The 27,888-nt window shown below is 36.1% G+C and overlaps 1 protein-coding gene and 1 long non-coding RNA gene across 9 annotated transcripts in view; both read right to left on the reverse strand.

Annotated features, from left to right (window-relative positions):
- GAS2 (growth arrest specific 2) overlaps positions 1–27,888 on the reverse strand; it is a 92,854-nt gene that overhangs the window by 36,385 nt on the left and 28,581 nt on the right. For all 8 annotated transcript variants that reach the window (XM_083838048.1, XM_083838043.1, XM_083838047.1 and 5 more), the window contains 4 exons: positions 21,052–21,193; positions 10,685–10,748; positions 6,025–6,169; positions 1,946–2,053 (listed from right to left, as the gene is read on the reverse strand). In XM_083838048.1, the coding sequence (XP_083694174.1) occupies positions 1,946–2,053; positions 6,025–6,169; positions 10,685–10,748; positions 21,052–21,193 (459 nt within the window). The remainder of the gene's footprint in view (positions 1–1,945; positions 2,054–6,024; positions 6,170–10,684; positions 10,749–21,051; positions 21,194–27,888) is intronic.
- On the reverse strand, positions 14,003–21,038 carry LOC310900301. The gene is made up of 2 exons (XR_014584991.1): positions 17,349–21,038; positions 14,003–17,256 (listed from the first exon to the last, which is right to left on the reverse strand). It is a non-coding gene; the product is annotated as an uncharacterized lncRNA (long non-coding RNA).

Here is a 27,888-nt window from a genome sequence, read left to right on the forward strand (position 1 = left end):
GTTAGGAAAAACTGTCTCAGTTCAACTGTAACACTGGATTATAAACAAGTGGCGTGTATCTGGTTGTGTCACACTCTATACAGAACACAGAATGTAGGAGGTAGAAGGAACTATCTCAGCAGCACCAGAACAAGGTGCCAAATATCAACAAAATTAGAAGTCAGCTATGCAACTCTAACGTGTTTTCTCATAAGGAAATGTCCAAAGGATTCGAAAGAGATGCTAATAAATCTACTCATGTACACAATAAAAATACGTAGAATGAAGAGTCAAAACTTACTGCGATCCAGTGGAGCATTCCAAAGAGAGATCCAAACTAACCAAAACCCAGGACAAATGACTTCCAAAATCTACTAATATAAGCTTGTTCCCACTGAACTTCCTGGCAAGTTTCCACTGATATCAATGTTGTAGGAATGATCTTTAATACTGTATTTCAATGTCTAATCTATATTACTGTTATTTTTTGGCACAATTCTACTTTGGAATGTGGTAGCGTGATATGAAAAGGGTGTTTTGTTTGCAAACTTGGAACAAAATCTGAGTTGGACTAGATTACACAATGAAGAAGCCAGCGAAAGGGAATTTGACGCTCACCATTCTGGCAGAAAAAAAAAAAGAGTTTATCAAAACTAGAAGATTTAAAATACTTTGATATTGTTATTTGAAATGAAAATTGAAAGGGAGAAAACAGAGGTGTTAAACTCTTCCAGATTACAGATTACTTTGTTAATGAAACTACCTTCTTCAAAGTCATGTAAAGCCAGTACCCTAAAATACTGCAGAATTAAAAAGAAGTCTCAGTGGCTATGAAACAGAAAAGCTATTAATCCTTTATGCTAGCATGTTAAATCTCAAACTATCTGTGACAAATCCTGTATTTCTTCTTCATTCTTAGCTATTACTGAATTAATTGGGAGTTTCCGTTTTCAGCACAGTATTTAAACATGTTCTCAACTTTATACACATGGGACAACCTAAACCCTTATCTAATTTTGACTTCAGTGTAAATTAAGCATACGTTTATGACATAGCAAGCACTCTGGTGTTTTGTTGAATCGGGAACTTGACTTCTACAGATGGGAAAGAGTCCTTCTGACTTTTGTTCTCAGAAGTACTAAATCCTCAGTTTTATCAGGTTGTAGTTTCACGTCTTTAGCAAAATAGGGATAACAGTTCTTTGACAGCAAGAGGTATCATTTGAACCAGTCTTTACCAAGGACAGCACATGTGAACAGAAAAATGGAAAGAAGCATAATATGAATCGGATTCTTTCCTCACTATCACAAAATCGTATGATGAGTATTTTCACATTATTAGCATGAGCATGCATACAGAAGATAAAGAGGATCAAAATTAAGTTTGACTAACATATTTGTGCTAAATTCAGCCAAACATTAATGCTAGGAAATATTTACATTTACAATTACATTCTGGTATCGGAGTTAATATGAAATCTGAAATACATATGAAGTCTGAAATACAACACTGGGTTTGGAAATACCTGCTCATCACATGAAGTAATATGGACATTAATGTTTTGCTCCCCCTACTTTAGCAATGTCTTAGTTGTGACTTGTTAATTCAAGGATCATGAAGTCTTTGATCCTTTTCTGGACCCATCAAATACTATCAGTCAATACAAAGTGGGGGAAAGGCTGTGATGATGAAGTAGGTGTTCTTTCAGACAGAAGTGGGAGGAAGTCATCTTCTCTGTAAGACTTCTGGTTGCCATTGATCAAAGACAGAGCAAATTCAATGACCTAGAATTAGAAGGACCTACCAAATGCTAATAATTCCATGAGTCAGTTAACCCACTGTATTTCTTTATTCAGCATCATAAAACTGAGTTGATGTTGGTTAAAAACAAAATATTTCCAAAGGGGAAGGTAGAAGACACTAGCAACTTGCTATAAAATAAAAAAAAAAAAAATAAAACTTTTACCCTAATGAAGAGGATCTTTTCTCCAACTCTGTATCTTCCTTGTGAAAGGCGCTCCACACAGAATTTATTAGGGCATTTACAAGGTGGATCTTCAGAAATGTGTTTAACCTGATAAAAAAAAAAGAATTTATTAACAAAACCTGTTTAAAATAGCATCTGTGGCAAAACATTCAAGAGGACATTTACCATGACATGATAGCATTAATCTAAGTCTTCATTGCTGGTATTTTCCTCATTTTTCTTCATTTCCTTTTCACCTTTTCTTTTTTTTTTTTTTTAATAGTTTGGTCTTGATTTTATTTATTTGTTTTTGAGAAATACTATTTCACGTATCACTTCTTTAAAGGGAGCATTGTAAACCCTTCACTCAGATCTAAATTCTATTGAAGTTATTGAGAATTTCACATGAATTACGAATGAAAAAATCCTGAATGAGAATTCAGGATTAGGCCCTTCTTGCACTGATGTGAATGCCACTGTAATATTGTTTAAAAGATTCAGAACCTAAAAAGAGTTGCTTACTTCTTTGTAAACTGAGGAAAAATATCTGTGAATGCTTCCCTGTCTTTTCAGATCACTCACTGACCAAAAAGATCTAGAGTAACTTCTGAATACACTCAGCCTTAGGATGGCTATAGAAAGCGCTGCATAGATTCATGTGCACATTTAGATTGCGCGTGTATGTCTTTCAGGAGCTGCACCAAATTTAGCCGGACTCAAGAAGCAGGAATCAGTCTCACGTTAGCCTTGAAATATAAGCTATGTGAAATCAATTAAATAAAATGTTAACATTATATATACACATGCACGCACGGTTCCTTTTAAGCCTTATATATTAAAACAGATCTTGAATGTTGATTTTTAAAATTATTTCCATAATCCCAGACTGTGGTGCTTCCAATGTCAAGGAGGATTTTACAGCTGTGAAGGGGTAAAAATAGAGACAAGTGTCATAGTTCAACATAAAATTTGTACTGTTTAATTGAAGTCTACAAACACTTCGACAATTTGAGTTTAGCATCAAAATTTTGTAGATACATAGTCAGTATTTTATGGTGAATCAGCTCAGCTGTCAAAGTACTAGTACAGTTGACAGACAAAACAAAGGTGTCATAATAATGCATTTTGCCTTCTAAATAAATACAATAAATATAGAAGCATTTTGACTTCTGGATAAAAGTTATCCGATACTTCCACTTCGCACTTTCAAATAGTGCACTTGTACCTTAATTAAAGGTGAGCAGAGAATATTCTGACATAGTCATGCCAAGATGCTCTTCAATATTGCTAACTACCCTTTGATGATCGCCAAGTTAGGGCATTATTGCAATTAAGGGTAATTTTAAGGGGCCTCAAGGCTGCTCTACTTCATCAATGCCAAACATGACTACATAGCCCCAGCAATAAGAGCTGAGAAAAGACAGATGAAAACAACCTTCCTGCTTTTTGTCAGCTACATCTGCTTGACTTCAGCCTCTTGTGAAAATGTGGCCCTGCATATGCTACCAGAGACATTAATATTTAGTGAAAGTTTATTTTGCACTCTTCAATGATCTGAAAGTAGCACAGCCATCAATGCTAAAAGAGATGAGGTTGAGAAACTTATTTGGCATTCCAATTGTACACAGGAACATCATTTTCGTACACTGCAGTTTTCTTTGATGGAAGCTGACCTAGTATGTGGGTGTCAAACAATGCAAAATGCTGAAGGAACCTCCTAGAGGTTTTCTCCACTTCAAATAATATTACAAAGACCTTTTGAAATCCAGATTGTCTATCAAGGCCTTGTAAAAGCAGTCTGAAGACTGGGAAATAATCTGCTCAGAACAGCTAAGAAATGAACATCTTAAACTTTTTTAAGAAAAAAAAAAAACAAAAACGGGTAAAGCTATGGCAATATAAGAGGTATTTTAGTTATCTTGAATAACTTAAAAAAATACTTGTGAAGCAAACCAAAGTTTTTCAAATATGCTTTTAAGAGAAAGTCATAGAATGTTAAACAAACTGGAAAGAAATTAAACATTAACCAAAATTATTCTTTCTATACTGGACCGGTGAACAAAAGTGCTTTTGAAACCAGCCCTCATTACCAACGTGAAGGCCATCTAATAATGTCTGAAGTTCTTCAGTCTTGTTATCTCAGTAACTTCATTACCTTGCAGAATAGTTTTACTAAGTACTTTTTTTGTTTGTTTGTTTGTTTGCCTTTAAAAATAGGGCATTATATTTTTGTGAAAAATATTGCATTTAAAAATTACACTTAGGAAAGGGATTCTGTGTATTTGACACAAAAAGTGTTTCTTAACTATTAGATGTTTTGTCCTCAGTTTCAATGTACAATCACTGCATTATTTTAAGACCAGTTATTCCAGTGATTCTTATGAACAAATGCTGAGTGTTAGCCTCCATTTTCTAGAGAATCAAATTATTTAGATAGTCAGCTGCAATAGGAATAATATCAGTGAAGCAAGGAGCCGATGACTTAAATCCAGGGTAGGTTTCTGAGGGTGGAAAAGGTGCATTCCTATATCTCTTGAAATGTAGTAGCGTCCTCTAAACACTATCCCCATCCTTTTGACAATGGCCCTCTGAATGCTGCTCGATAATCAGGGATTCCTGACATAATATCCTATCACAGTTATCACCTCTGAAGATGGTCTTGAAATTTCCATCTGAAAATGGGTAAGGTGAAATATGCCTTAATTACTACATCTACCAGGGATAATCTATGCAAGCAAAAATACAGCATAGTTGGACCTAACAGGTTCAAGGCTGTTTTGAGCTGTGTAAGCAAAATAGAGCCATATTAGAGCTGTGAAGAATGAAAGCCAACAGATTTATACCAGTGTAAAACAGCGGATAATTAGACCTTCGCTGCTGATCCTCCTGTTGAGGCTTCCATTACCTTACGATCCCAAAGGATACAGCAGTATTATTGAGTGGAATTTGGAAATCAAATAAGGAAGCAGAGGGAAGAATTATATCCTATTTTATTTTGTGTCTGGACTCTACAAGCACTGCTGCTATTTTATGGTGCGAGTGTCTGGGGCAGTGAGGGTCAAGAATCTAGCTGGATGAATTCCATTATGTTTCTATCCCTACTGCTTTCTAAATTAAAGGAGGTGGTTGGAGACAACCTTCATACTCTCTCTTCTGTTTCTACAAGATATGCAGTCACCACACTCCTACACATAATTGTTCTTTCTCAATTCTGTTGAAATATATGTGAGTGCTTTTGCAAAGTTGTGGAAGAAATACAGAAAGTAAAAAAAAAAAAAAATTAATTTAATTTAATTATTTGCATTAAATAGTACAAAGTATTTCAATAAAATGAACAAACATTATATTCCATCTGCTCTTTCTAACAAAAAAGTGGCACATGGATTTTTCAAGAAGTGCTTTTTAACTCCCAGGTGGCACATCTACCTTGTAATATAACAGTTACTATAGTAACAGCTTCTTTTTATAGAATATATTTGTACTTTTCAAGTTTAACCTCTTCCTGGTCTCAAAATGTGTCCTTTTCATCTGATTCCAGTAGTTTCAAATGAACCCCTCTAGGGACTGCAACAGAGATATGAACACTATAGTATAATGCAAAGAGTTTAATAAAATTCAAAGCAAGATGCTTTCCAACAATGAAGAAAAAATCTTCCCCCACCACCACCATGTGAGAAACATGCAGAACAGCAGAATAAAAATTAGGCTGAGATAACTTCAAAGCATTTGTTAACTGTCTGTACAAGTCAGTATGGGCCAAATCTCATAGTCCTGACTCAGTCCTTTCTCAGACAAAACATCAAGTGGGAGTTGATGAATAAGAAGTGAACAGAAAAACACAGAGTAATAAGAAGGGAACTTGGCCTTAAACACTAAGCTAGGCTAAACTGCCTATCTCCTACACAATGCTACATTTTTTCCAAACTTCTGGCAGAAATAATTGCGGTCAAAAATAAATTAACTCTATCAGTCTGCAGATCTCTAAAGTACAGTGAGATGTAAAAATGAAGCTTCTGTGTGTTTTGCAAGTAAGTGCATACAAGAATGGACCAGATGGGAAGCTTTTCCCCACAACTTACAGCATCATCCAACAGCTTCCCTGTGCTCTTTTTCCCTGGAGACTTTGTTGGTGAGGGTGAAGGAGACGGGAGGGGGGCTGAAAGCGTTTCTTCTTGTTCAATCTCTTTTTCCAACTTTATTAATCCAGGAGGCTCCACCCCAAACCTTTTAGAAACACACAAACAAATTACTTGTCCTTATGTATTTAATGTTTTACAACAAAATGGTGGAGAGTATTTATACTTCCTATATCGCACTACTGTGCAACAATAGATTGCTACGTACTTTAGTAAGCAAGTACAAAATATATCAATCATTGACGCCATCATTCCAAATCAATACAAAGAATGAAATTAAACTATATCTTTCAGTTAATTAAATTTACAGCCAGTGTAATTCTTCAGCTTCTCTGTCTGATAACGTATGGTGGTGACTGAGTAATTTATGAATGACAGTAGGCCTTAAAAATTGCTCTACTGTGTAGGACTGATTCAAGTTCAGCACATTAGCAGTTTTTGTTGCTGTTGCTTGGAGGGGGAGGAGGGAAGGGTCTGTGGTTTTGTTTTGTTTTTTTTTTCTTCTTCAAATCACTTGACATCTTTGATTTTCTGCTAGTATTTTTCATAAAACTCCAGCTGAAAAGGAATTAAAGATTATCCTGGGTTCTAGTATTGCACAGAATTTACAGGCATATAAATGGACACGCAGCCAGTATTTTTCAGAATCAGCTAGTGCTTTTCTTTTAACCTATTTTTCACAGCCAATCTTCAGACCTCTGCTTACAGTGGCAAAATACTTGCAGCTCCAACCAAAACAAATACAAGCAGCTTTGGCATGGAGCATCTCAAGCACAGCACTTGGAGAGCAAAGCTCTTTAAAACAATTCCTGCTTTTGAAAGTTTTATGGCAAATGATTAAGTCAGTATCTCACAGCAAGCAACAGAACTTGGACAGATGTCAGGAGTCCAAAGGCCCATCCTATTTTTCCTAATCACTCATAATTCCCCTCTGCTTTTTTCTGTGCCAACACTGAAGAACAACAAGAAAAACAAGGAAAAAAAAATATTTCCTTTTTTGGAGTAGGGCTTCAACTTGATAAAGTTATCATGCCATGTAGATTTCTCATAGCAAGCAAACTACTTGCATAAATGAAACCATATTTTCTTCTGTAGAGAAGTCCGTAGACCAGATGCAGAACTATGCTGACTTATCTAGGTAAAGATCTGGGCACTGAAATATTGAGTGGAAACAAACACATTATTACCATTTAATCTAAATACTCCATAATAATGTTAAATGCATACAGAGAAAGGGCATAAATGCATATACCGTCTCTTTTTTTTTTTTTAAATAAATTTTAATTTAATCACACTACAGCCTAGTAAATTAATATAAAGAAATCTAAGAACCAAATCTGTGCTTGTATTGGCTTATAACTGGTGCAGTCTGCCTAATGAAAAGTCAGCCAACATTGAAGCAAGCACTTATATACAATCCATTTACTTCCTGTCTGTCTGCAGATGCCGACAGGCTGTAAATCATTAAATTCCCTCTGGGCCCTAAGCCTACACCTGCATGCAACCTTACTCATCAAATAAAACTCTTCCACTCTTCTAAGCAATGCTGCTTCTTAACTTCTGCTGCTTTCCATGATCTCCAAATTTTTATCATTGTAACAGACTTTTAAAGTTCCCCGTGCTTGTTGTGTTCTAAATTCCTCTGGTGCTGAGTTGAAAAACAAACAAACAAACAAAAAAACAAACATACATGCACTTTTTTTCCACACGTGGAATCAACCTGTATTGATACTGAATGGATCAACCTGCTGGGAAGCTGAAATGGTAAAAACACATCTTTCTGAGAGGGCTCTGCCATGCAGTAGAGGTGCAAATTCTGTTCTGGAAGGTATGCTGAGAATTTCCTTTTCTGCTCTTTTCTAGCCTGCTTTCTCATAACGACAAATGAAGCAGCGTTGGACTGTAACATGATCTCCAACAGACTTCTTAGAGCTCCACTTCCCATTTTTACCAAGGAAAAATTGAATACAATACCAGAAATCTTAAAATTGCTCAACAGTAATTTCAAGAGATCTATGGGGGTTGTCTAGCCCCCAGAGTTTAATAGTTACGTAAGAACTTCATTCCTTTTGCTGCATCTCCAGTCATAATTTCTCTTGCTGCCTCTCATCATTTCAGAGCATAGCCCTAAAGGAGTTGGCTTTACTAGACACCTCCATCGCACCCCCATTGGGTAGAACAAGACAGCAACTGCATCCACCAAGTCTTCTTCTACAGTCTGAAGAAATCCATGTCCATCAGCCTTTCCTCACACAGAACATGTTCCAACTAACAAGCACTTCGCTCAAACTGCTTGTTTTGCTCTTACTAATGCAGCCCAACACACATTTGTCATCTTCATTGCCACACAGGTATCCTGATGACTCTGGGCCACTTCTTGGCAGACTCTCAGGCCGTCTCTTGCATTGCTGCTGCTGAGATGGTCTGTTCCTAACCTGTACACAAGCATTCTACTCTTGGTGCATGCTTTTGCACTTGCCTTTTTTTTTTTTTCCCAACTCCAGAATTTTTCTGTCGTTCTATTTTTTCAACATGTCAAGGTCCCTCTGGACAACTTTGCTCTCCAGTGTGCGGACTTGTTCCCACAATATCCTGTTCATCTATTAATGTGCTGAGGCTGCCTTCCATCACACCATCTAGACCATTAATGAAAACGTTCAAGCAATTTTGTCACCAGTATAAATCCCTGATAAATGCCATTAGTAACCAGTGGGGCTGACACTCTGAGCTAAGCAGTCACTATAGTTTTCCACTTGCCATGTAGTCCATCCATCTAGTTCATCTCTCTCTAATTTGGTTAAAAGGACACAATGAGAGATGTGTTGTTAAAGTTGTTAAAATGCTGTTAAAGCATAGGTAAATTAGCAACCGTCTACCCTCATCCACAGAGAACCTGTTGAATGACTTCAAGTTGAGCAAAACAGCGCTCAGTTCTGTCTCTACCTTGAATGATCCCCATTCTCTTTCACTTGTGCATCAAACCCAAGAAGACCCTGAAGACTAACGGTAATCTAGCTGGACATTAGTGTGCTCGAAGCTGACTCCTTGTGATGAATAGACCGCTTTGAACATATCTTGTGCTTTTAGAACAGAGAAAGAAGAGGAACGTAAAAAGTTATTCAGTGTCTTATTCTTCTCATTCTGTAGAAGCACACAGAGGCACCTTTTCAAAAATCTCTGTGATAACTCTTCAGGAAAGGAGACCCCAAAAGGCTGTTAAAAAACCTAGTTTGCTTTACAAAGCAAGCATACAACTGGCCTCATTCCCATTTAAAGCAGCACAACGTTTTCTTTCCTATGCTTAGTGGAGGGAACTGTCCATTTTCTTTTTTGATAATAGTTTTAGTTTACCACAGATCAATCAAAATTGCCGTCAAATAAGTACTTCTCCATTATATCAACCTATCAACTATCAATTATATTCCCCTTGAAGAGTTTTTGTGCCCTTCATAAACTTAAGAGATTATAAATATTTTTACTTGCTTTCAAGGAAGAGACATTGGAGCAGAAACAAGTATAGAGACATATGTTATTTGACCTCTAAGCTGTAAATAAAAAGTGAATACAGTAACATAAATATAATCTGTAAAACATAATAATGATGTATAATAATTCCTGCCATGTAGAAGTCAGGTTGTTTTCTTACCACCACTGCTATTCCAACTTCCACTGGCAACAAAGGCTTTTTTGAAACTTCACCAAGAGACAAGTTGAGTTAAGCAGCTTCCCAAGTGAGTTGCATTCATAAAATACGAATGCCTAATAAAATTTGGCCATGAAAATACTAGTTCTTTTACTAGGAATAAGTGGAGGCCTCCTTCATACTGATTGTAAACACACACAAAAAAAGGCATTTTACTGAAATTAATGAAACTATTTAAATAAGGCAATCCACTGCAATAGACAGGGCTTTGTATAATTGCCGTTACATGTATGACTGGGCAGCACTACTGCTGTTCAGATATTTTGCTGAAAATGTTATGCACTGCTCTGGTTATTTCTGCATCTGCAAAAACAGAAAAATTGCATTCTAATTACCATCATCTTGATTGTCTAGAAAAAGTCACTGGTGTCTTGCAGGCAAAAATAATGCTAAAGGGTACTGAGGGTCCCGCCTGACTAGGAGCATCTGACAGAGATGGAACGCAGACTGTTAATTCAATTCTTGTCTTGACTCTGTTGGTGAGAATCAGAGCTAAGTTTATTTAAATAAATGAGGTAAGAGTCAGTGTCGTTTAGATCAGATTTAAGATATTTGAATACTGATTTATTATCAGCAAAGCTAATGAAATCTCAATTGTTTATAGACAGACATGACTATTAGAAAAAGAAACAGATCAAAGTTTTATTTAGAAATAATTCTCAACCGTTTCCCCTCCTAATATAAGGACAGCCAAGAAATATGCTCACTGAGGTGAAGGTATAGATATTTTATTGTATGTGTTTATAACTGCCTAAAAGATATTCCTGAGTGACATCAGGTTCTCCTTGAACCTAATGAGCATAAAAGTTAGCTTGGGATGTGCTGATTTAGTAAGTCTCTCAATAGTCAGTGCTGTCAAGAATGTAAATATTTCTTCATTCTTTAAATATTTCCACCTACCTTGCTGCAATCCTTCCAAGTTCCAGCAAACAAAGGCACACTTCTCTTGGCTGCTTGTGGAGAACTGGAAAAGAAAAATGAAGATGGAAAACATATAAATAAAAGCTATTTTAGAAATCTTTGTGATGAACAGAACTGAATCATCAACATCTATAACTCTCAACGCAGACAGAACTTGCTTTTTTCTTTAGCTAACTGGAATTTTACTTACTGGAACAAAAAGGATGGGATCGAGGACTGTCAGAGTGCAGATGATTTAGGAAGTTCCCATTTAGTTATCATTTAATTCTTTTGAACATAAAGTTCTAAATCATTGGAAAATTATTTGGTAACCTACAATCAGTTTGTAAAATCCTAAAAATAATAAAGAGCTCTGGCAGAACACTAAGATTAGAAGAAGATCAAAAATAAATGAGCAACATTTAAATGAAGTTTGTTTGTTTGTTGTTTTCTTTAACCCTATAAACTAAAAGAATTCATATCCTTTACATCACTGTTTTCTTAGCCAACTTAAATCAGAAAAACTACAAGACTTCATTAATATACCTCACTGGAAGTTTGGTCCTGAATTTCTCATACATTTCTTCTCAAAGGAAATAAAAATGTGAGTAATTTAGAAATTAAGCTCATCATAAGAAAACCAAACCAAAAACTTGCTTCCTGTAATATATATATACACACACACATGCAAATATGCAAGTTTTTATGCCTGAATTCCTCATGACCTGCAGTTTTTAAGCTTCAGAAGAAGCTGTAACACACTATAAATCTATGTACTTCTCATTCAGAAATATCACCATTATCTGAGAAGATTCTTTTTTTTTTTTTTTCAAACCTCAGGTTGTTTTGCTGAAAGTCCAGTAAAATATATAAACAAAAAACAAAATCAGGATATAAGGAAAGCCCATGACTCCTTGGAGAATCAACTCCCACAAAATCCTCAAAGAAATACAAGAAAAGAGAAGAAAAACAAACAAACAAACAAACAACAAAAAAAAACAGATGAACCATGAGAATTATGAGTACACTGTCATCATTTCTCCAGTAGTACCTCTTGCAGCATAACCCTCACATTTTGGATAAACTTGAGCTTTTAGAAATTCCCATGCTAACTGAAAGATATGTACCTTATACTTCTGATTGAACTGACACCAAAAAAATAATTGTGTGAATATTTGTACCAATCAGAAAAAAAAAGGGCAACAAAGTTTATGTGTTTTCACTGAGTTCAAGCTGAGACATCTGTGGTATAAATGTTTTGGTTGTCTAATGACTCACCTAATTGAAATGCATGAGGAAAAAAATAATATATATATATATATATGTACACACACACATATACACCTGAAAAACATATTTCAATGTCTAGTTAAAACTCAAAGTCGTTGCTTTGTCCTATAATGTATGCATGAGACCCGGACTTGGAATCCAGAGTTAAGCACCTCTAAATAACTAATGCCTACTGGGGCCAATCTCAATTTCTGCGACTTCAACTTCTCGCTCCACTGACTTGAATAAATCTGTGGTAAATTACGTGAGTTGAATGCTCGTCCTTAAGTCTTTTACTAGCGTATATGTAGCAATTCAAGATGTATGCATTCTTCCCCTCTAATCTCATCCAAATATATTTCCAGAAGTAAAACTGCAGAGCATGAAAACTAAAATGGCAATATACTAGGAAAAGTATTTTTATCCTTCAGACATCTGTTATTAAGAATATAAAAGACGCAGACTTGGACATCCAGCTATTCTCAATATTCTTCCTTGCCACAACACAGTAATTTTATGAAATATTTAACCTTCACTAGCAATCAATATTTTTCAAGTGTTATATTCATGGCTCTCAAAAGATATTCTGCTGCTTTCATTCTAAAAGCAGTTAGGACTACTCCAAAATAAAATTTGATTTTAAAGAACTAAGACATCTCTGAGACTACGAGTGGAATAAACCATTTTTGGAATAGTCAAAGGGAGTTTCTGAATTGCAATTCACACATATACACATCTGAATAACTTTTGGAAGGGAGAGGGAAAAGAGAGCCTCAAGTAATATTACTTCCAAAAGGATTCATAGATATTACTCAACAAAGACTTGAATAAGTATAATATTTTTACGTCAATGCTTAAAGCTCTTCTACCCAAACAAAACCCAAAGTTCTTTAGCAAATCTAACTCAAAATAGTCTAGACACATTTCATGCATTTCACACCGAGCAATGTGAAACAGTGAAATCATTGTTAGAGTATGAAAAGCTGTGCAGGCAATAACCAAGCATAAAAACAAACATCTGGTCACGCGATAAGAACAGGGTGACACAGTGCTTCTCACAAGGCAATGTTAGCATTCCTGAGGACTATACCAGCATATGTATTTGAGTACTTGAGATACAAACAAGTGTTTCTTTGTATACTGCAATACACACTGGAAATAATTTAAGATTCTCAAAACAAAATTTTTGGTATTTTCCAAAAGCTCAGCTGTATAATGGGCTACCACCTCACTAGTGAATGTTCAGGAGTTAGAGCGAATGCCACAGATATGAAAGACTGCATTTCTATACCTGTCTTGGTCGTGATGTTCAGTAACTTTGACAAAGCAAACAAGACGACTGCCTTTTAGAACAAGTAGCACTTCCAAGTGTCTCAATTTCTGAGTATACTCATCTTGAGTATAACTCACGTCTTGAGCTATTCCACAGTAACTGAAAACTTGATATTTAAAGTCACTTTCTAAAGGCTGCCTCCTCAGCTTTATGTGGAAAAATCTACCTTTACATTTTTTTTCCATCTACAGAATTCAACAAGCAACATTTCTTTCTCTTGCTTTTTTAGTTTTACATTTGGAAGTTGCAAATTCATTGATATTTTTAAAGCAGTCTGAGACATCTGATAGAAGAGGTGGCAAAAACTATTTCAAAGACTACAAAGCATGGAATTCACTTTTTGTATTATCTGGAATCAGCATGGCACTAACAATAAAATCTGTAAGATTCCTTGTAATTCATATTAAGTTCTTACACTAACTGTACTGCAGTTCATGGACAACTGTATACTCACATGTACACAGTTTTCTTAACATATATTCGTACAGACATATATATTGCCAATATCATTTGTGGACAACAGGCAAGTCTTTCCGAGGTGATTGGTTACAAGCACAGGTTGAAATGCAACAACTGTGCATATGGTTTTCTGTTATATATCCTGTGGGAAAGGCATCCATCTTTTTCTGAATTACTTGAACCTACATTAGTATTTGCTTTTTGGAAATGGGCACCACATCTACTTTTGAGCATGACCAGTTACTCAATCCCAGATATTTTACATGGCAAACATACATTTACTATGTGTTTTTTTTGTTTTGTTTTGTTTTTTTGAAACTGAAGCAATTTATATGCAGTTGGACATGGTAAGCACTGAAAGCTGAAAATGATGTTTGAAACCATCTGCATTCTACGTATAGCCACATACATCATTCACTGCACATCATTTGAAGTCTACAGCATGACTCATTTCCACACCAGTGCTACTGTATGGTGTGAAGAACTGAAGAAAAAAACAACTGTGGAGATCTCTCTAACATTCCTGTGAGGCAAGTATAATTATCTCCATCTGATACACAGAATTAATGTACATGCATTAGAAATAAAAATGCGCACTAATTTAAGTGTTATTTAAAGAGACATACTGCCTGATCTACAGGGTACTTTCGTGTTTCCTAGCACTACATTTTTTATGAAAGCAAAGCCAACATATCACAGTGATCCCATTACAAGGTCTGGTATGGTTCATACCGCTGCCATAGTCACTTGTTAAATGCTATTCAGTAGCAACATCCAAAAGCTTTCAACATCTTATATTATTCTCCAAACATCAACATCTTCAGATTTTTGCAACAAGTGAGGCATGTGAGAAGACCTACTAGTAACAATTTCCTTCACTTCCTGAACCAATCACTACCAATACATGGCCGGAGCAAGGTCCATTCCAAAGGGAGCACAGCTCTTGTAGGGAAAAGATAGACCATGACCACATGAAGAGTTGATGGATATATCAAACAGTTAAAATAATTAAAGTGGTAGAGCCAGCCTTTATTATAGCTTAAGTACTTCACTTTGCATCAACACAATTTTTGTATGCCATTTCCTATAGTTTTTCAAGCTGTCACATACAGAAGAAAACGGTATTCATGGAGAATCCCTGGCCAGTCCTCTCCTATCAAACATTAGGAAGGTGAATCTTCTGCATAGATGACTGTAAGCAAATAGGACATGTAAATGTAGAGGCCACACATGCTACATAGATCTCCTGCAGAAGAAGGGAAATAGCTGCCTTGCCAGAGAATCTTCCTGTTATTTGCTTGACAAGAAAGCAGTGTGAAGATTTACCAATAGTGCATTAAGGCCACCTTATTTTAGATGTCCTGACAATTACAAGGCCTTTTGCTTTCCATCTCATTTATTTCAAATCCTTATCTGTTGTCATTGCCTGCATCTTTTCCAGCTATTGCCAGCCATTTTTTTGCTCAACAATGCTTTCTTTTCAGCTCCTAACTAACCTCTATCCCTGCCACTCTCTAGTTCTATCTTCTTTCTCCACACTGCCCCCATTTTTTTGCTGCCCATGTCTCCTATTACAGGCTCTCCTCTTCCATTCACTCACTCCTTTTTCTCTTTCCTTATGTTTCATTTCCTTCCTACCTGCTTTTCACCACATTTCTACATCTCCCACCTCTCCCTTCCCCAGTGCCCAGACTCTAGCAGGCGAAGCCAGAGAGCAGAGAAGGAACAGCCACTGCTTTGAAGTGCTGGTCACCCCTGGGGCTGTGAGATGACAGCATGCACCCTACACATGGACAGCACATGGCTGCTGAGCACACTTTAAGAGTGTTCAGAATAAGAAACATGAGATATGATTACTTATTTTTAATTAAAATTTGCAGAATATACATCCATGATACAGGAACAAAGCCTTGGCTCCTAACATTTTAAAAGACATTTTTAGCAGAGTCAGGGTGGTGGTGTTTTTTTTTTTTCATATATAATATATACGTGCATATATATAGCTATATATTTTATATCTCAGACAGCTGAATCAAAAAAAAAAGTATGTGATTTATTCTTCTAAAGCATTTCCTAGCTCACTAGACATGAAGAGATAGAGGTTTAATATTAGTCATCATACCCTTCCAATTACCATCATAATTCACACAAGCCTAGGGAAGATTTTTGAGAAGGTTCATCCTTCTTTGTGTTGTCTTCCGCTTCTTCCTTAAACACTTTTTTTTCCTTCAGATCCTACAGTAGTTTGTTTTGTGTTTTAATGTTGCTTAGACAACACCTCATCTGTTGAACTGATCCCAATATATCCTTTCTTGTGCATCAAAAAGAAGTACGCTATGACATACTTAATCAAGGATTTGGGTTCTCCGAATGGAACTATATAGCGGAACTATAGAATAGCTTGCATTGGAAGGGACTTAAAAGATCATCTAGTCCCAAACCCGTGGATGCCACCCACCAGATCAGGTTGCCCAGGGCCTCATACAGCCTGGCCTTGAACACCTCCAGGGACAGGGTATCCACAGCTTATCTGGGCAACCTGTTCCAGGGTCTCACCACCCTGAGTGAACAATTTCCTCTTAACATTTCATCTAAATCTCTCCTCTTTTAGTTTAAAACCATTCCCCCTTGTCCTATCATTACCTGCCCGAGTAAAAATTTCCTCTTCATCTTTTTTATAAGCCTCCTTTAAAGTACTGAAAGGCTACAATGAGGTCTGCCTGAAGCCTTCCATCCTTCTTTCAGTTACGGAAGTCTCAAAACAAAGTTGCACACAATAGATCTATAAATAGTACAGAACTAATCTAGAATCAATCATCATATCATCTAAACAGTAACAATTTACTAGAATTATGATGATAATCCAATGGTAATAACACTGCCTGGATGCTTCTATAGTCCTCAAAACAGAACATATTCAACAATAGAATGAGTTGTTTAGTAAAATGCTGTGAAAGACGGGACGTAGCCTTATTGTGATGCAACTACACATAAAATTCCATGTGCTACTGTAAGATGGCAATATATCACTCAAAGAATGGTCAAAATATGCTTCCCTTTTTCAATAGAAAGATTAAATTAGAGTAAATCAATCAAAAAAAGGAAACCATTTGCCACTACGCATTAAATATTTTTAAGCAGTTATTTCAGTATTATGTGTTTTTGTTTTTTGTTTTGTTTTTAATTGGAAAAGCGGTATTAGAATAGAGGTCAGAGGTGTTTGTGTTTGTCTATTATTTCCACTAAAGCACTATATGCTTTTGTTTATGGAACCTGTTAAGTAAACTCTAATCAATAAATTGCATCAAAACAAGTCCATGTCATACAGTGTGTACACACACACACACAGTAACAGAATATACAAGCACAAAACATCAATACAACAATATCCAACAATTCCCAAAATGAACAACACACATTAGCATGCTGGTACACTCAGAGGCAAACCCTTTTCTTGCTGGGTAGACTCTTTATCACAGAACAGACGCAGAATATTCATTGGTTCCAAATCCTATAATCATCCAACAACACTACATTACCAACGATGAGTTCATAACTTCATCTTTAAGTTCAGTTAACTGAAGCAATCGTAGAAAATCTTACCATTCTTACTATTTGGCCAAGAGTTTTTCTTCGAGTATTACACTCTTCAGGCTTGAGCACCATAATTACAAGAATCTCCATCAAGAATGTTTCCATAAACTGAAATATCATAGCTGTGTGGATCTGCTGCCCTAAAAACCTACAAAGGGGAACTTACAAAATATACATGACACATGGAAACAGAGGAGTTACAGACAGTATCACATTTCTTAGACTGCAAAGAGTGCATCGTGTTCCAAGTTCTAGATAAACGATAAATTTTGACCTGTGATATAACTGAGAACCCCATTCGAAGACGATCATCATCTGATCAAATTGTGAGATGCAAAGTTTGACTTCAGATAATCATTTGCCCTACCAATAAAGCTAATTCCTTCTTTAAATACACTAACAACAACAACAACAAAATAATAATTGTTAAAAACAGTTTTAATTAATCAACGAATGCAGGGAGCATGCAAAATTTCCCTCTATCTTGCAGCATTTAAGAATATCCCTACATACAGTGTTGCTACATTTGTTAAAGATGATAATTCTTTGAGTGGCTCATAGAAGCAGGCACACCATCCATGTTTTCTTGTCAGAGCCATCAACTCTGGTACTTTTCTGCTATGTCCCTCCATTAAGTGCAAAGGGCAAAACATGTATAGATTGCTACCATTCAGCTCTGGTAGCATTATAAGTAATTACAGAAAAGCGACATTTCGAATTTGATGTTTGTTTTTACCTATCATATTACTGACTACTAACTTAGTATGAACTTTGTAAAAACAAACCATTATAAAAGCAGGATACGTTTAAGGCCTCATTTTTGGGAGTTAATTATTTTCCTGACAGGGTATTTATCAGAATTGATCTATTTATCACCACTTATTATTAGAATCCTATCACAAAGATTTTGAATACCAAAATCCTAACTTCAATGCAAACACAGAAAAATGTAATTAAGTAAATCACCACTATACCAGAGATATCCGTGTATCCATGTATATCAGAGTATACCTACAAAATCCAAACTACCACCAATTTATTCTTATCTGAATAAGACACCATTTTCTACTGGCTTCCAAAGTCAGTGCTGGTAGTGCCCAGGCAGAAGGGAAATCTGTGCACCTGTCCACAAATAATGGACAAAGACACAAACTGACACGGGTAGGTTTACTCACCTGCTTGTCTGGATCCACCCTAGAATTTTAAAACATTGCAGAGCCTAGACTCTAGGAACACTCAAGATTCCCATCAACATCTCTTGCCTGCAAGCTTTAGAGGTATGGGCCGCACCTATTTGCTATACCGCCTGTTTCCCACTGTTCTAACTCCATATGAAGGAACACCTTTGTATAACCTTCATCTAAGCGCCAAAAACATGGCAGTGTTGGATGCATGCGTGTGTGGTTAGTCTTGCATGATTTCAAAGATCTCGGGAATATTTTCTGTGATACATAAAGAAAAAAACATTATGTGCATCTAGAAGCATTTGCATACCATAAGGCAGGCCGAACAGAGTAAAAAAGGAGAATAAAAATCAAGGCAAGCAAGAACATTAAAACAATAAGGTTCCTCAATATAGGCAGAAAATATTTGCTTTATTACACAAGCTTTTATGTTTCAGTACAGTTTATTAGCCATGGAAGGAAGGGAGAAAACAAAAATTAGTTACCTTTGTAAACACCATTTCACCAGGGTTATTTATTTTCAGGAACATAACAAACTTTCATGAGGCAATGCGAACACTTACACATCAATCTCACACATTCCTCACTGCTTTGAATAGAACCTTTTATGCTACTTACCTGTGCTGAATTTTTATTTTCTGTGCAAGAGAAAATGTGATTTGGGTGACAGAGAAACATAAATCCTTTCAACTTGTAACTGTTATGAATCATCATTATTTCTAATGTAGTAGTACTGAAAGACCTCAAACAAAATCAAAACTTTTCCTAGTTCCACCTCAAGCTGAGGGACAATAGTAGCTTCTATTTTTATCTTGTTTGGAAACAGCACGGTCACCATTACCCTGTCAATTTTAGAAAAATAGGTCAAGATCTTATTATCAAGTTCTAAACCTGTTTACAGCACTATAAGTCTTTTCAACATATACTTTGCATACACAGTAACACTCAGAGAACGGAACCTGATTTTCAATCAGTGAGTGAAGTCAGCCAGTAATCAAACAAACCTAATAGAGCCATATCTGGCTTATGTATTTGAGCACAGTTCACTTCGGTTTTCTGAAAGCAGAAGTCATCTTTAACACCAAATTTCCAGCTGTGTTTGCACTCCATATTATACTGTGGCTAGCAAAGCACTGTATATGTCTAAAAGTATATGTAAGAATTAATTTATACAGGGAATGATGTTATCTCAGCTATGCTGATTTCACCTCTAAATAAGAACTCATTTCTTAACAAGGCAGGAGGAAACTGTAGACACACTTTCAACTACACAGTTAACCTGTTATTGGAACAATGTCAAACTGCTGAGTTTACCATAGCAGAAGAAAGTCTATATTCATTTAGGTATTGGCTTAACCAAAGGCGGCTCTGCTAATCTCAAGCCGTTGAAGGTCTATGTTTCCTTTCTTTTGGAGTTTGCAATTTTCTTTGTTCTAGGAAATGTCCAACTTCTCCACCATTTCAAAACTTTGAAAATATGATTATTGTTCATCTTATACTCGATTTACTGTGTGCAAGAAAAAATTCATCTTGAGGATTTATCTAACAAAATAGAGACAATATATATATCTTAGTACTGTTTGTCGACTTTATGATACTAATTTCTTCTCTACCAAGCAACTTCATTTCATTTAATAACTCTCACATGATAAAAGGACGAATGAAAAAAAATATTTCAGAAGTAGTTGTGCTAGAAGACCAAGACTGTAAAAGAAGGGGAATAGATCAATTGCAACACAGGTAAGAACTCCAGACAAAGCTTCTTGTTACAGTAAAGTGTGTTCATTTATCCTCCACAGAAATTGAGTTGTCTATCATCACAACTGCTTTATAATTTTATCTGAGTTCAGATAATAAGCACAGATTTGACTCTCTATTTCATGATACATGTCTGAAACAAAACATTGAGGTAACTAAGCCCTAAGTTTCCCTTTGAAGAGAGGAGTTAAAATCATGAAGAATATATAAAGAATATATACTGATATAACAGTGGTTTTCTAAATGGTCCAATTCTTTTGATAGAGCACCCTGAAGCACTGATAATTCTTTTCCAGAGCTGCCCAAGTGAATTAGGTGAAAAAAGATCCAGTATAGGACATGAAGAACAAAATCATATTTTCTTGCATCCTGAACAACACACTGAATCTGCACTAACAGGTAAATATCAGAAACAAAAACTGAGAATGCACTCATATCCTACTCTCCCAGAACAGAGCAGGACTATCCTATTCGCTGAACTAAGCAACAACAGTCCACGAACAGAAAAGCAAGTGTGTATCATGAAAAATCATTTGCGTGCAAGAAATCATTTTAAGATTTTTGTCTTATACAAGCTCCTCTTAAAATTGACTTAAATGAATTCTAAGTTATGTGTACTTCATTTGTTTATGCTTCAGATAAGGGGCAGAATCTACACAGATAGAGGTCAGTTTCAGAGTCAGGGTCTATTAAAAGAGCCATTCTCTCAAGGCAAAAAAAAAAAAAAGAGTGCTTTATAGTTACCAACTATTATGTAAATAAATACATACCCAAACCTTCCGATTCAAACAGGCAGGTATCATCCACCCCTACATCTCTGCACCAGGATAAGAAATTTGCTGTGTTGTCTCGTGCAAAAAAAGACCCGGAAGCAGCATTGGCTTTGCATGGAATCTTCCGTACTGGTAAGGTCTGAAAAACACAAGTTCTCCATTTAGATAATTATTACCTGCCACCTAATATAATACTCAAATATTCTGAAATCAATATGCCACCAACATTTTTCTCTGTCCATTTCATTCTTTGTTGGGAATTTAATAGCACAAAGTGGTCAACCACAGAGACTCTTCAAAAGCATAGTAATTGGACATGTGATGTGAAGTTCAGATCAGAATTAGTATTAACAACTTGTTTAAAAAAAAAAAAAAGTTATTATTAGCAACTACAGCTTTGAGATTTAATGTTTGTTCCAGTTCACTCAATTAAAAAAGAAGAAAACCAAAATTTTGTAAAGAGAGATTTTATACTGAGAACTTTCTCAACTTTCCCAAAATTAAGGGCAACTTTAGGTCTAGTTTCAAATCTCCACGTTAGAAGAGTTTTTAAGATTTCCCCATAGCTTGGTAATGAGTGTAAAATTGTAGGTCTTGGGGACTGAAGACTGCAAATAAGTAAGAAATGCTACTGTTCCCAACACCACACTAGCCCCCTGTGCGCAACCCAGAAACCTAGCCTAGCAGTTACAAGAAGCAGTTACAAGATTAAGGTCTAACAGGGCCAGACTCTCATTGTACCAGAGCAGGTCTATCTACATAACTCTGCAGCAGAGGAGCCACTACTGGTATAGCATATCAATACCTGAACCCAACAGTAATTATTACAGCAAACTTCTTGCTCACATTGGTAATTTTACTGAGATGCATACAAAGAATACTTCAGCATTTAGTTCTCATTTAAGGTTTCTTTTCCAAAAAATGAAAAATAGATGTCACCCACAGTGAAACGAAGAAAGAATGATATATTATTACTACATAGCTTTAGAAATCGTCAAACCATGGAGGAATTCAGACTCCATGCTGATTTTAATGTGCTGCTTTTCTGTTACGCTAATTTATGAAATACTTTCTTCTGTTCTGGAGTCAGTAGTTACACAATGGCAAGCGAGCAAAGAGGTAACAAACTGAAAACGGTTTATCTGCTAGTTCCTGTATCTATATCCAAATCTTAGTTTGAATGGTCCAAAGTAATTCTTGGAAACATAGGGAGGGAAGACAGACATGGGAGCAGGCTACCCTTGTCAAGAGCTGCTGGTAGCATACTTACGTTAGTATTTAAAGAGTATTTAGAATGAGTTGATACATGATTTTCAGTTTGAGGTCTGATTGCAGCAGTGTAATTAGAGAATACATATGCAGACACAGAACTAGTCATCTCCATGTACCTGATAACCAAGTAAACTACAAATAGAATGGCTACCAGAATAAACAGCATTCCAATTAACTTATCATTATGTCAGTGTGAGCTTAGAAGTTGCCCTAAACGTATACACATGCTTTACAAATATTTAGGCCTATTGCTTAGTTAGCTCTGCATCTAGCCCTCTGCTCCTGAAGATTCTTATTCCAACTGCATCTTTTTACGTTTATCTACTTGCTCCACAACAATGATTATGTTTCAAAATATTTATAAAGAGATATTAATACCTTTCTACATGGTATTATCGAAACCACTGACCAATTTTACATAAAATTTTAAAGAAAAACTCAAGTTACACCATTAATATCAAACAATTAAACTCTTTTACCACAATACCTCCACTTGGACCACAGCATCTTTATGATGCAATACACAGACATTAAATCAACTGAGCGAACCGGTCAATGTGAAGACACCAAGGAGATTATATCCAACGAATCTATGTCGGTCGGACTTTTTGAATGACTACATCCAACTTAAAGCTCAAATCCTGGATGACCTTGTAACAGATTCATAGCACTGTAACAGGAACAAGATGACAGAAGCCAGCTCCAGTGTTCCTGGCACTTGCAGACTTAGGTATAAGCTACTCAAGAGAGCATGGAAAGGAGATAAAGCTACACCTAATTTTCCTCTGAAAATATCCTTGCATTGTGAAACCCTGTCATTTCTCAGTTTACACCTCAGTTCTCATGGCTGGCTTTTCCACAGAACACCTAAGTTACTTTATTCTCTGACTCTCCTTTGCAGCTAGTCTAGCTAGTCTTCAAGTCAAAAACTGCTCATAAGCCCTGGAACAGCTCTGAACAATGTTACGGGTGAAATCATAAAGGGTTTCCTTCCACTCAGTTCTCCAGCAGCAACCCAACCAATTCCTTGCCTTTAGTGCCTTCACCCTCTCGCATTCCCTAAAAAGTAACCTATATTCTTTTATGTCATGCTAACAGTATTAAACACTGTTCTGCAAGCCTGTCTTAAAGCCCTCATATTATTTCTGGAAATTTCAACTAGGAAGAAAAGAAAAAAACAAAACAAAACTATTGTGCTATATAGCTGGTGGGTGCCAGCTGGCAATCAGAGGACACCTGGGCCCTACCAACTCACTCTGCTCAGCCCAGAGCACAAAGGACATGAGTCCACCTGCAGCACCGGCCCCAGAGACCAGGCTGCTCCCTGGGACAGATGCCCTCAGCAGAACAAAAGCAGCTGGAGCCAAGGAGACTGCCAGGAGAGCTGACACTGCTGCTCTTATAAGGGGCTGTTGGGGAAGGCATTGCTATACCTGACATGAGAGGCAAAAAAACAGAGTTTTCTCCAGGTCTGCTGCTGCTCCCCATTATTAACAGCATATTAAGAAATTTGCTTCTAAATGTTTTATATCTGTTGATTTAGATAGATGATGAGACTGTCTATAGAAATGCTTTCAAGAAAAGCACTTCAGAACAGATGGTTTATGCATCAGAAATCTATGCAGTTATAGTCAGTAAATAAACCACCTAAAACCTCATTTACATAATGGGCTATCCATCAATAACACATCCATACCTTGACAACTAGGACAGACCTTTAAGTATATCAATCAACCTAACTTCACTGTGAAACATAGACATTCCTGGAACTAACAACACTCATTTTATAATTATCAAGATTCCAGTGTCTTCTAGATACTACTTTTTTGTAGTTATTGCTACTGACAGCGAATAATAAGGGTCCAGGCACAGATCTATCATACCTAACAAAACTAGGATATTCTTTAGTTTCATAGTAACAGATAAATGTCTGATTAACAGGTGCTCTAAACAGCTCAGAAGTGAAAAATGCCCAAATGCAAAAACAAAACATGTACTGGTACTGACTACAGAAGGGAAAAACCTACATTATTGAAGGGGAAAAATGCACAAACAAACAAAAAAACACACACACACAACTAGCAGTCATTTCTGGAATAAATACTACACAGACAAATATCCCTGGCATTGCATGATCTCACTACCATATAGCATTCTGTATTTCATCCCATTTCCCATAGCATTAGGGTCCTGCTGAATAGAACAGCAAAAACCTCCTCTGTATTCAACAACAGCACAATCAGGTTGATCATAGAAATCATAGGGAAATACTCATATTTTCTTATCACCTAATAAATTTGCCTACCACCTTTTAAATAGAAGTATACTTTTTCAATATTTCCAAAACTCTCACTGTAACATTCAACCTATAACATGTGAAAGCTCTTATTTAGGAAAGGTTTCATGCACAAGTATTCTTTGCCGATTTGTATAAATGGCCTGAATATCTCAGAAGTGCTTTCTAGCAGATCATTCTGAAGTAATTAGCTTTCCATATGGCAAAAGTGACTTTTGTTGACATAGTATAGTATAACCACAGTTGCTTTGAAACAGCAGTGGCCGCAATTACTCCTATCGAATATCATGAAAACAGTTCCCCAGTTACACTCCTTTTACAATCTTGTCTTGTTGATGTGCATGCATGTGGTTTAATGCAGGATGTGAAAGTGTGAGTGAAACATATGACGCAATCCTGGAAAAATGCTGTCAGGTTCACTTCTAAACCCAAAAGGGACTCTCTGTACACTGATGCTCTGGAACCACATGGAAAAAATGTATTTTTAAACTGTTTTTCAAAAATGAGGGTCCACAAATACATGTTAAAAAACAACAACAACATTTTTAATAGCAGATTTGTGTCATATTTTGAAGACTCAGAATCATGCCTCCTCTTTGAATAAGGGATTTCACAACTTTTTGAAGTGTCACTCCTACTTGGGTACAAGGAAGAAGGTGAGCAATTTTGTTTGTTATGGAAGACGGTTACAGTTAGCGAGGCACTCACAGGAAAACATTACTGTTATCACCTGGTGAACCACAGTAACCAAAATGGGGGGAATACACTATGGAGAGTGCAGTACCTGACTGTAGCAGTGTATCTCAGGTAAACATATAGTGTTACACACGAATAAATTCCTAGAGAAATTCTAGTATATCTCAACACACATCTGTTTCATAACAAATTTGCCTTTAACCCTGCTACTGGCCACAGAGATATTCTTTTCCTTTTTAAATTCTTCCTTAATTCTGCTTTGTTAGTCTTAGAAATGCCCATCTGCCCCTTAAACTCTGAAATAGCTCTTAGATTAGGGAATACAAAAACAGAAGTTTTGCCACAGCCTGCTTTGTTAATATGATTTGCTTTTCCCCTTGTCCTTTATTAAATTGTTGAACATAAGTGAACTAAAGCTCATGCTACAAGAACTTACTCTTGTTGAGCTACTACAATTCACCTCATTATAATATATCTAGCTGCCTGTCATTTATTCAGTTGCTATTCTTAGTTCTTCAGAAACTCGAACCTAAAAGATTTCAGATCTCATTATAATTCACAGTATTGACATCCCAGACTTTCACTTCAGAAATGAAAGTTTACCTTAGACTGCTTTACAGTGCCAAGATTCAGATCTAGTGAATAGCAATGAAGTATAGGCAAGTATGAACTGAATGATGAATAAACTAAAGTAATTCCTGCAACCTTAAGTAACTTTTCAGTTGGACCCTTTGCGTGTATTTTTTTCTTCCCCTTCCTACCTCATTTACTGTGGTAGAAACCATCTTCAAAGTATAACCATTGGAACAACAAATGAAAATAACTTACTAAATACACAAATTGGATACAAGTAACTCTGAATATGGAAATACATACCTGAAATTAGAAAATGAAACCTCTCCCATGTCAAAAACAAAACCTTAGAAAAAAAAATTTACAACATCCTCCAGCCCTTCCAAATATACAAGACAAAGTCAAAATACAGGAAAATTTTACAAATAAAAACTTAACATAGAAATTTTCAAGACTTAGGAGTTTAAAGAGTTGACAGTTTAAATATTGTATGTTAACCAGATCCTTACCCTATGTAAGCAATGTAGAGGTCATCAAATTCCAAAAAACACACCTTATCCACATCCTAGATTTTAAGAAAACATTTGGGATTGCATTGGAATACCCAACCAATTTATGATATGACAACAGAAATAATTAACATTAGTAGGGCTTTATATAAAGGTACAGAGTACAACATTAAAATAAATTCAAACCTAAGTTTAGCCATGGTGTTAGTCAAACACATTCTCTCATTTCTTCCATGTAGCATTAGCTTTAACTTCTTAAGAAGAAAGTGTAGATGAAGAATAAACATTCTAACAACAATATAGTTTTAAAAGCTAAGACTTTGTTTATGGCTTTTTTATTCCAAGAGCTCTGTCCAAGACACAGCTCACTGTTCATGTAGCAAGAGATGAAAACACTGATTCACATCCAAAAAAGATGGGGTTAAAAAAAAAAAAAGTTATGAAAATCTAATCTAACAAATGCACAGCAACTCCTACTTCTAGCAGTGTCTTAGAAAACCAAAGAATAAAAGAGATGACTAAACCCACACATAACGCACCAGTTAACTCGGATACCCAGATGTAAATAATATCAAAAAGTAGTATGACAGAAGCTTCATTCACCAGTTAAAATTAGTTAAATAATTAGATGTTATTAAAGTTTAGTCAAAGGGTATTTCCTTTTTAACATATGGAGGCAAAATCATGACATGCCAGAAAAAGCACTATCTAATTGAAAGCAAAAGCCTCAGTAAAATATGACATGGAATTAAGTGTCTGTTAAAATTCAAGAGCTATTCAGCAACTGAATTATCTGGGAAAAAAAAATGGAAACAGAAACCAAAGGAGGAAATAAGTAGCCTTCTCCCAGCATGTCCCGTACACGGCATGGCTATTGGGTGGCTGGATAACACACCGCGACCAACAGCCTGAACCTTTCCCTTGAAGAGCAGGTGAGACCACCCTTATTAAAATCAACAACAAAAAGCCCACATAAACAGATGTCAGACCCTGCTCCTGCCTGCTCAATTTGTGTAATTGAGGCAGGGATTAAGTCACCGGAGTCCAATGGCTTAGGGAGGTCTATAAATTGTCTTTCAAAGTTTCCTGACATCTAACCGTATAATGTACCTAAGCCTACTGACAAGTTCACTTTTCTCAATTATCTCTCAGAGATCATTTAGAACTAACTGACAAACTTCAAAGATACACACACCACAAATTAAAAAACGTGACTTCTATTTATGCTCTGAAAATGCCAGCAGGCCAGAAGCAAAAACCGAAGGGGAGGTATTGTTTGGTTTTATTATGCTATAAAATAATTCCTAAGAAATTGCAACCTAAATAGAAAAAAAAAAGAAAAAAAGAAAAAAAAAGATTAGTAACATCTTATAAAAAAATTAAGACAGAGACTAAGGTATGTCATGGCAAAGCCTTGGCTTCATGAGTTCATCGCCATTCAATAGGTATTGTGAAAACTGCTTTTAGACCTTATGTTTCCAGAATTCA

This window comes from Anser anser (genome assembly GCF_964211835.1).
Source record: "Anser anser genome assembly, chromosome: 5".
NCBI classification, from domain to species: Eukaryota; Metazoa; Chordata; class Aves; order Anseriformes; family Anatidae; genus Anser; species Anser anser.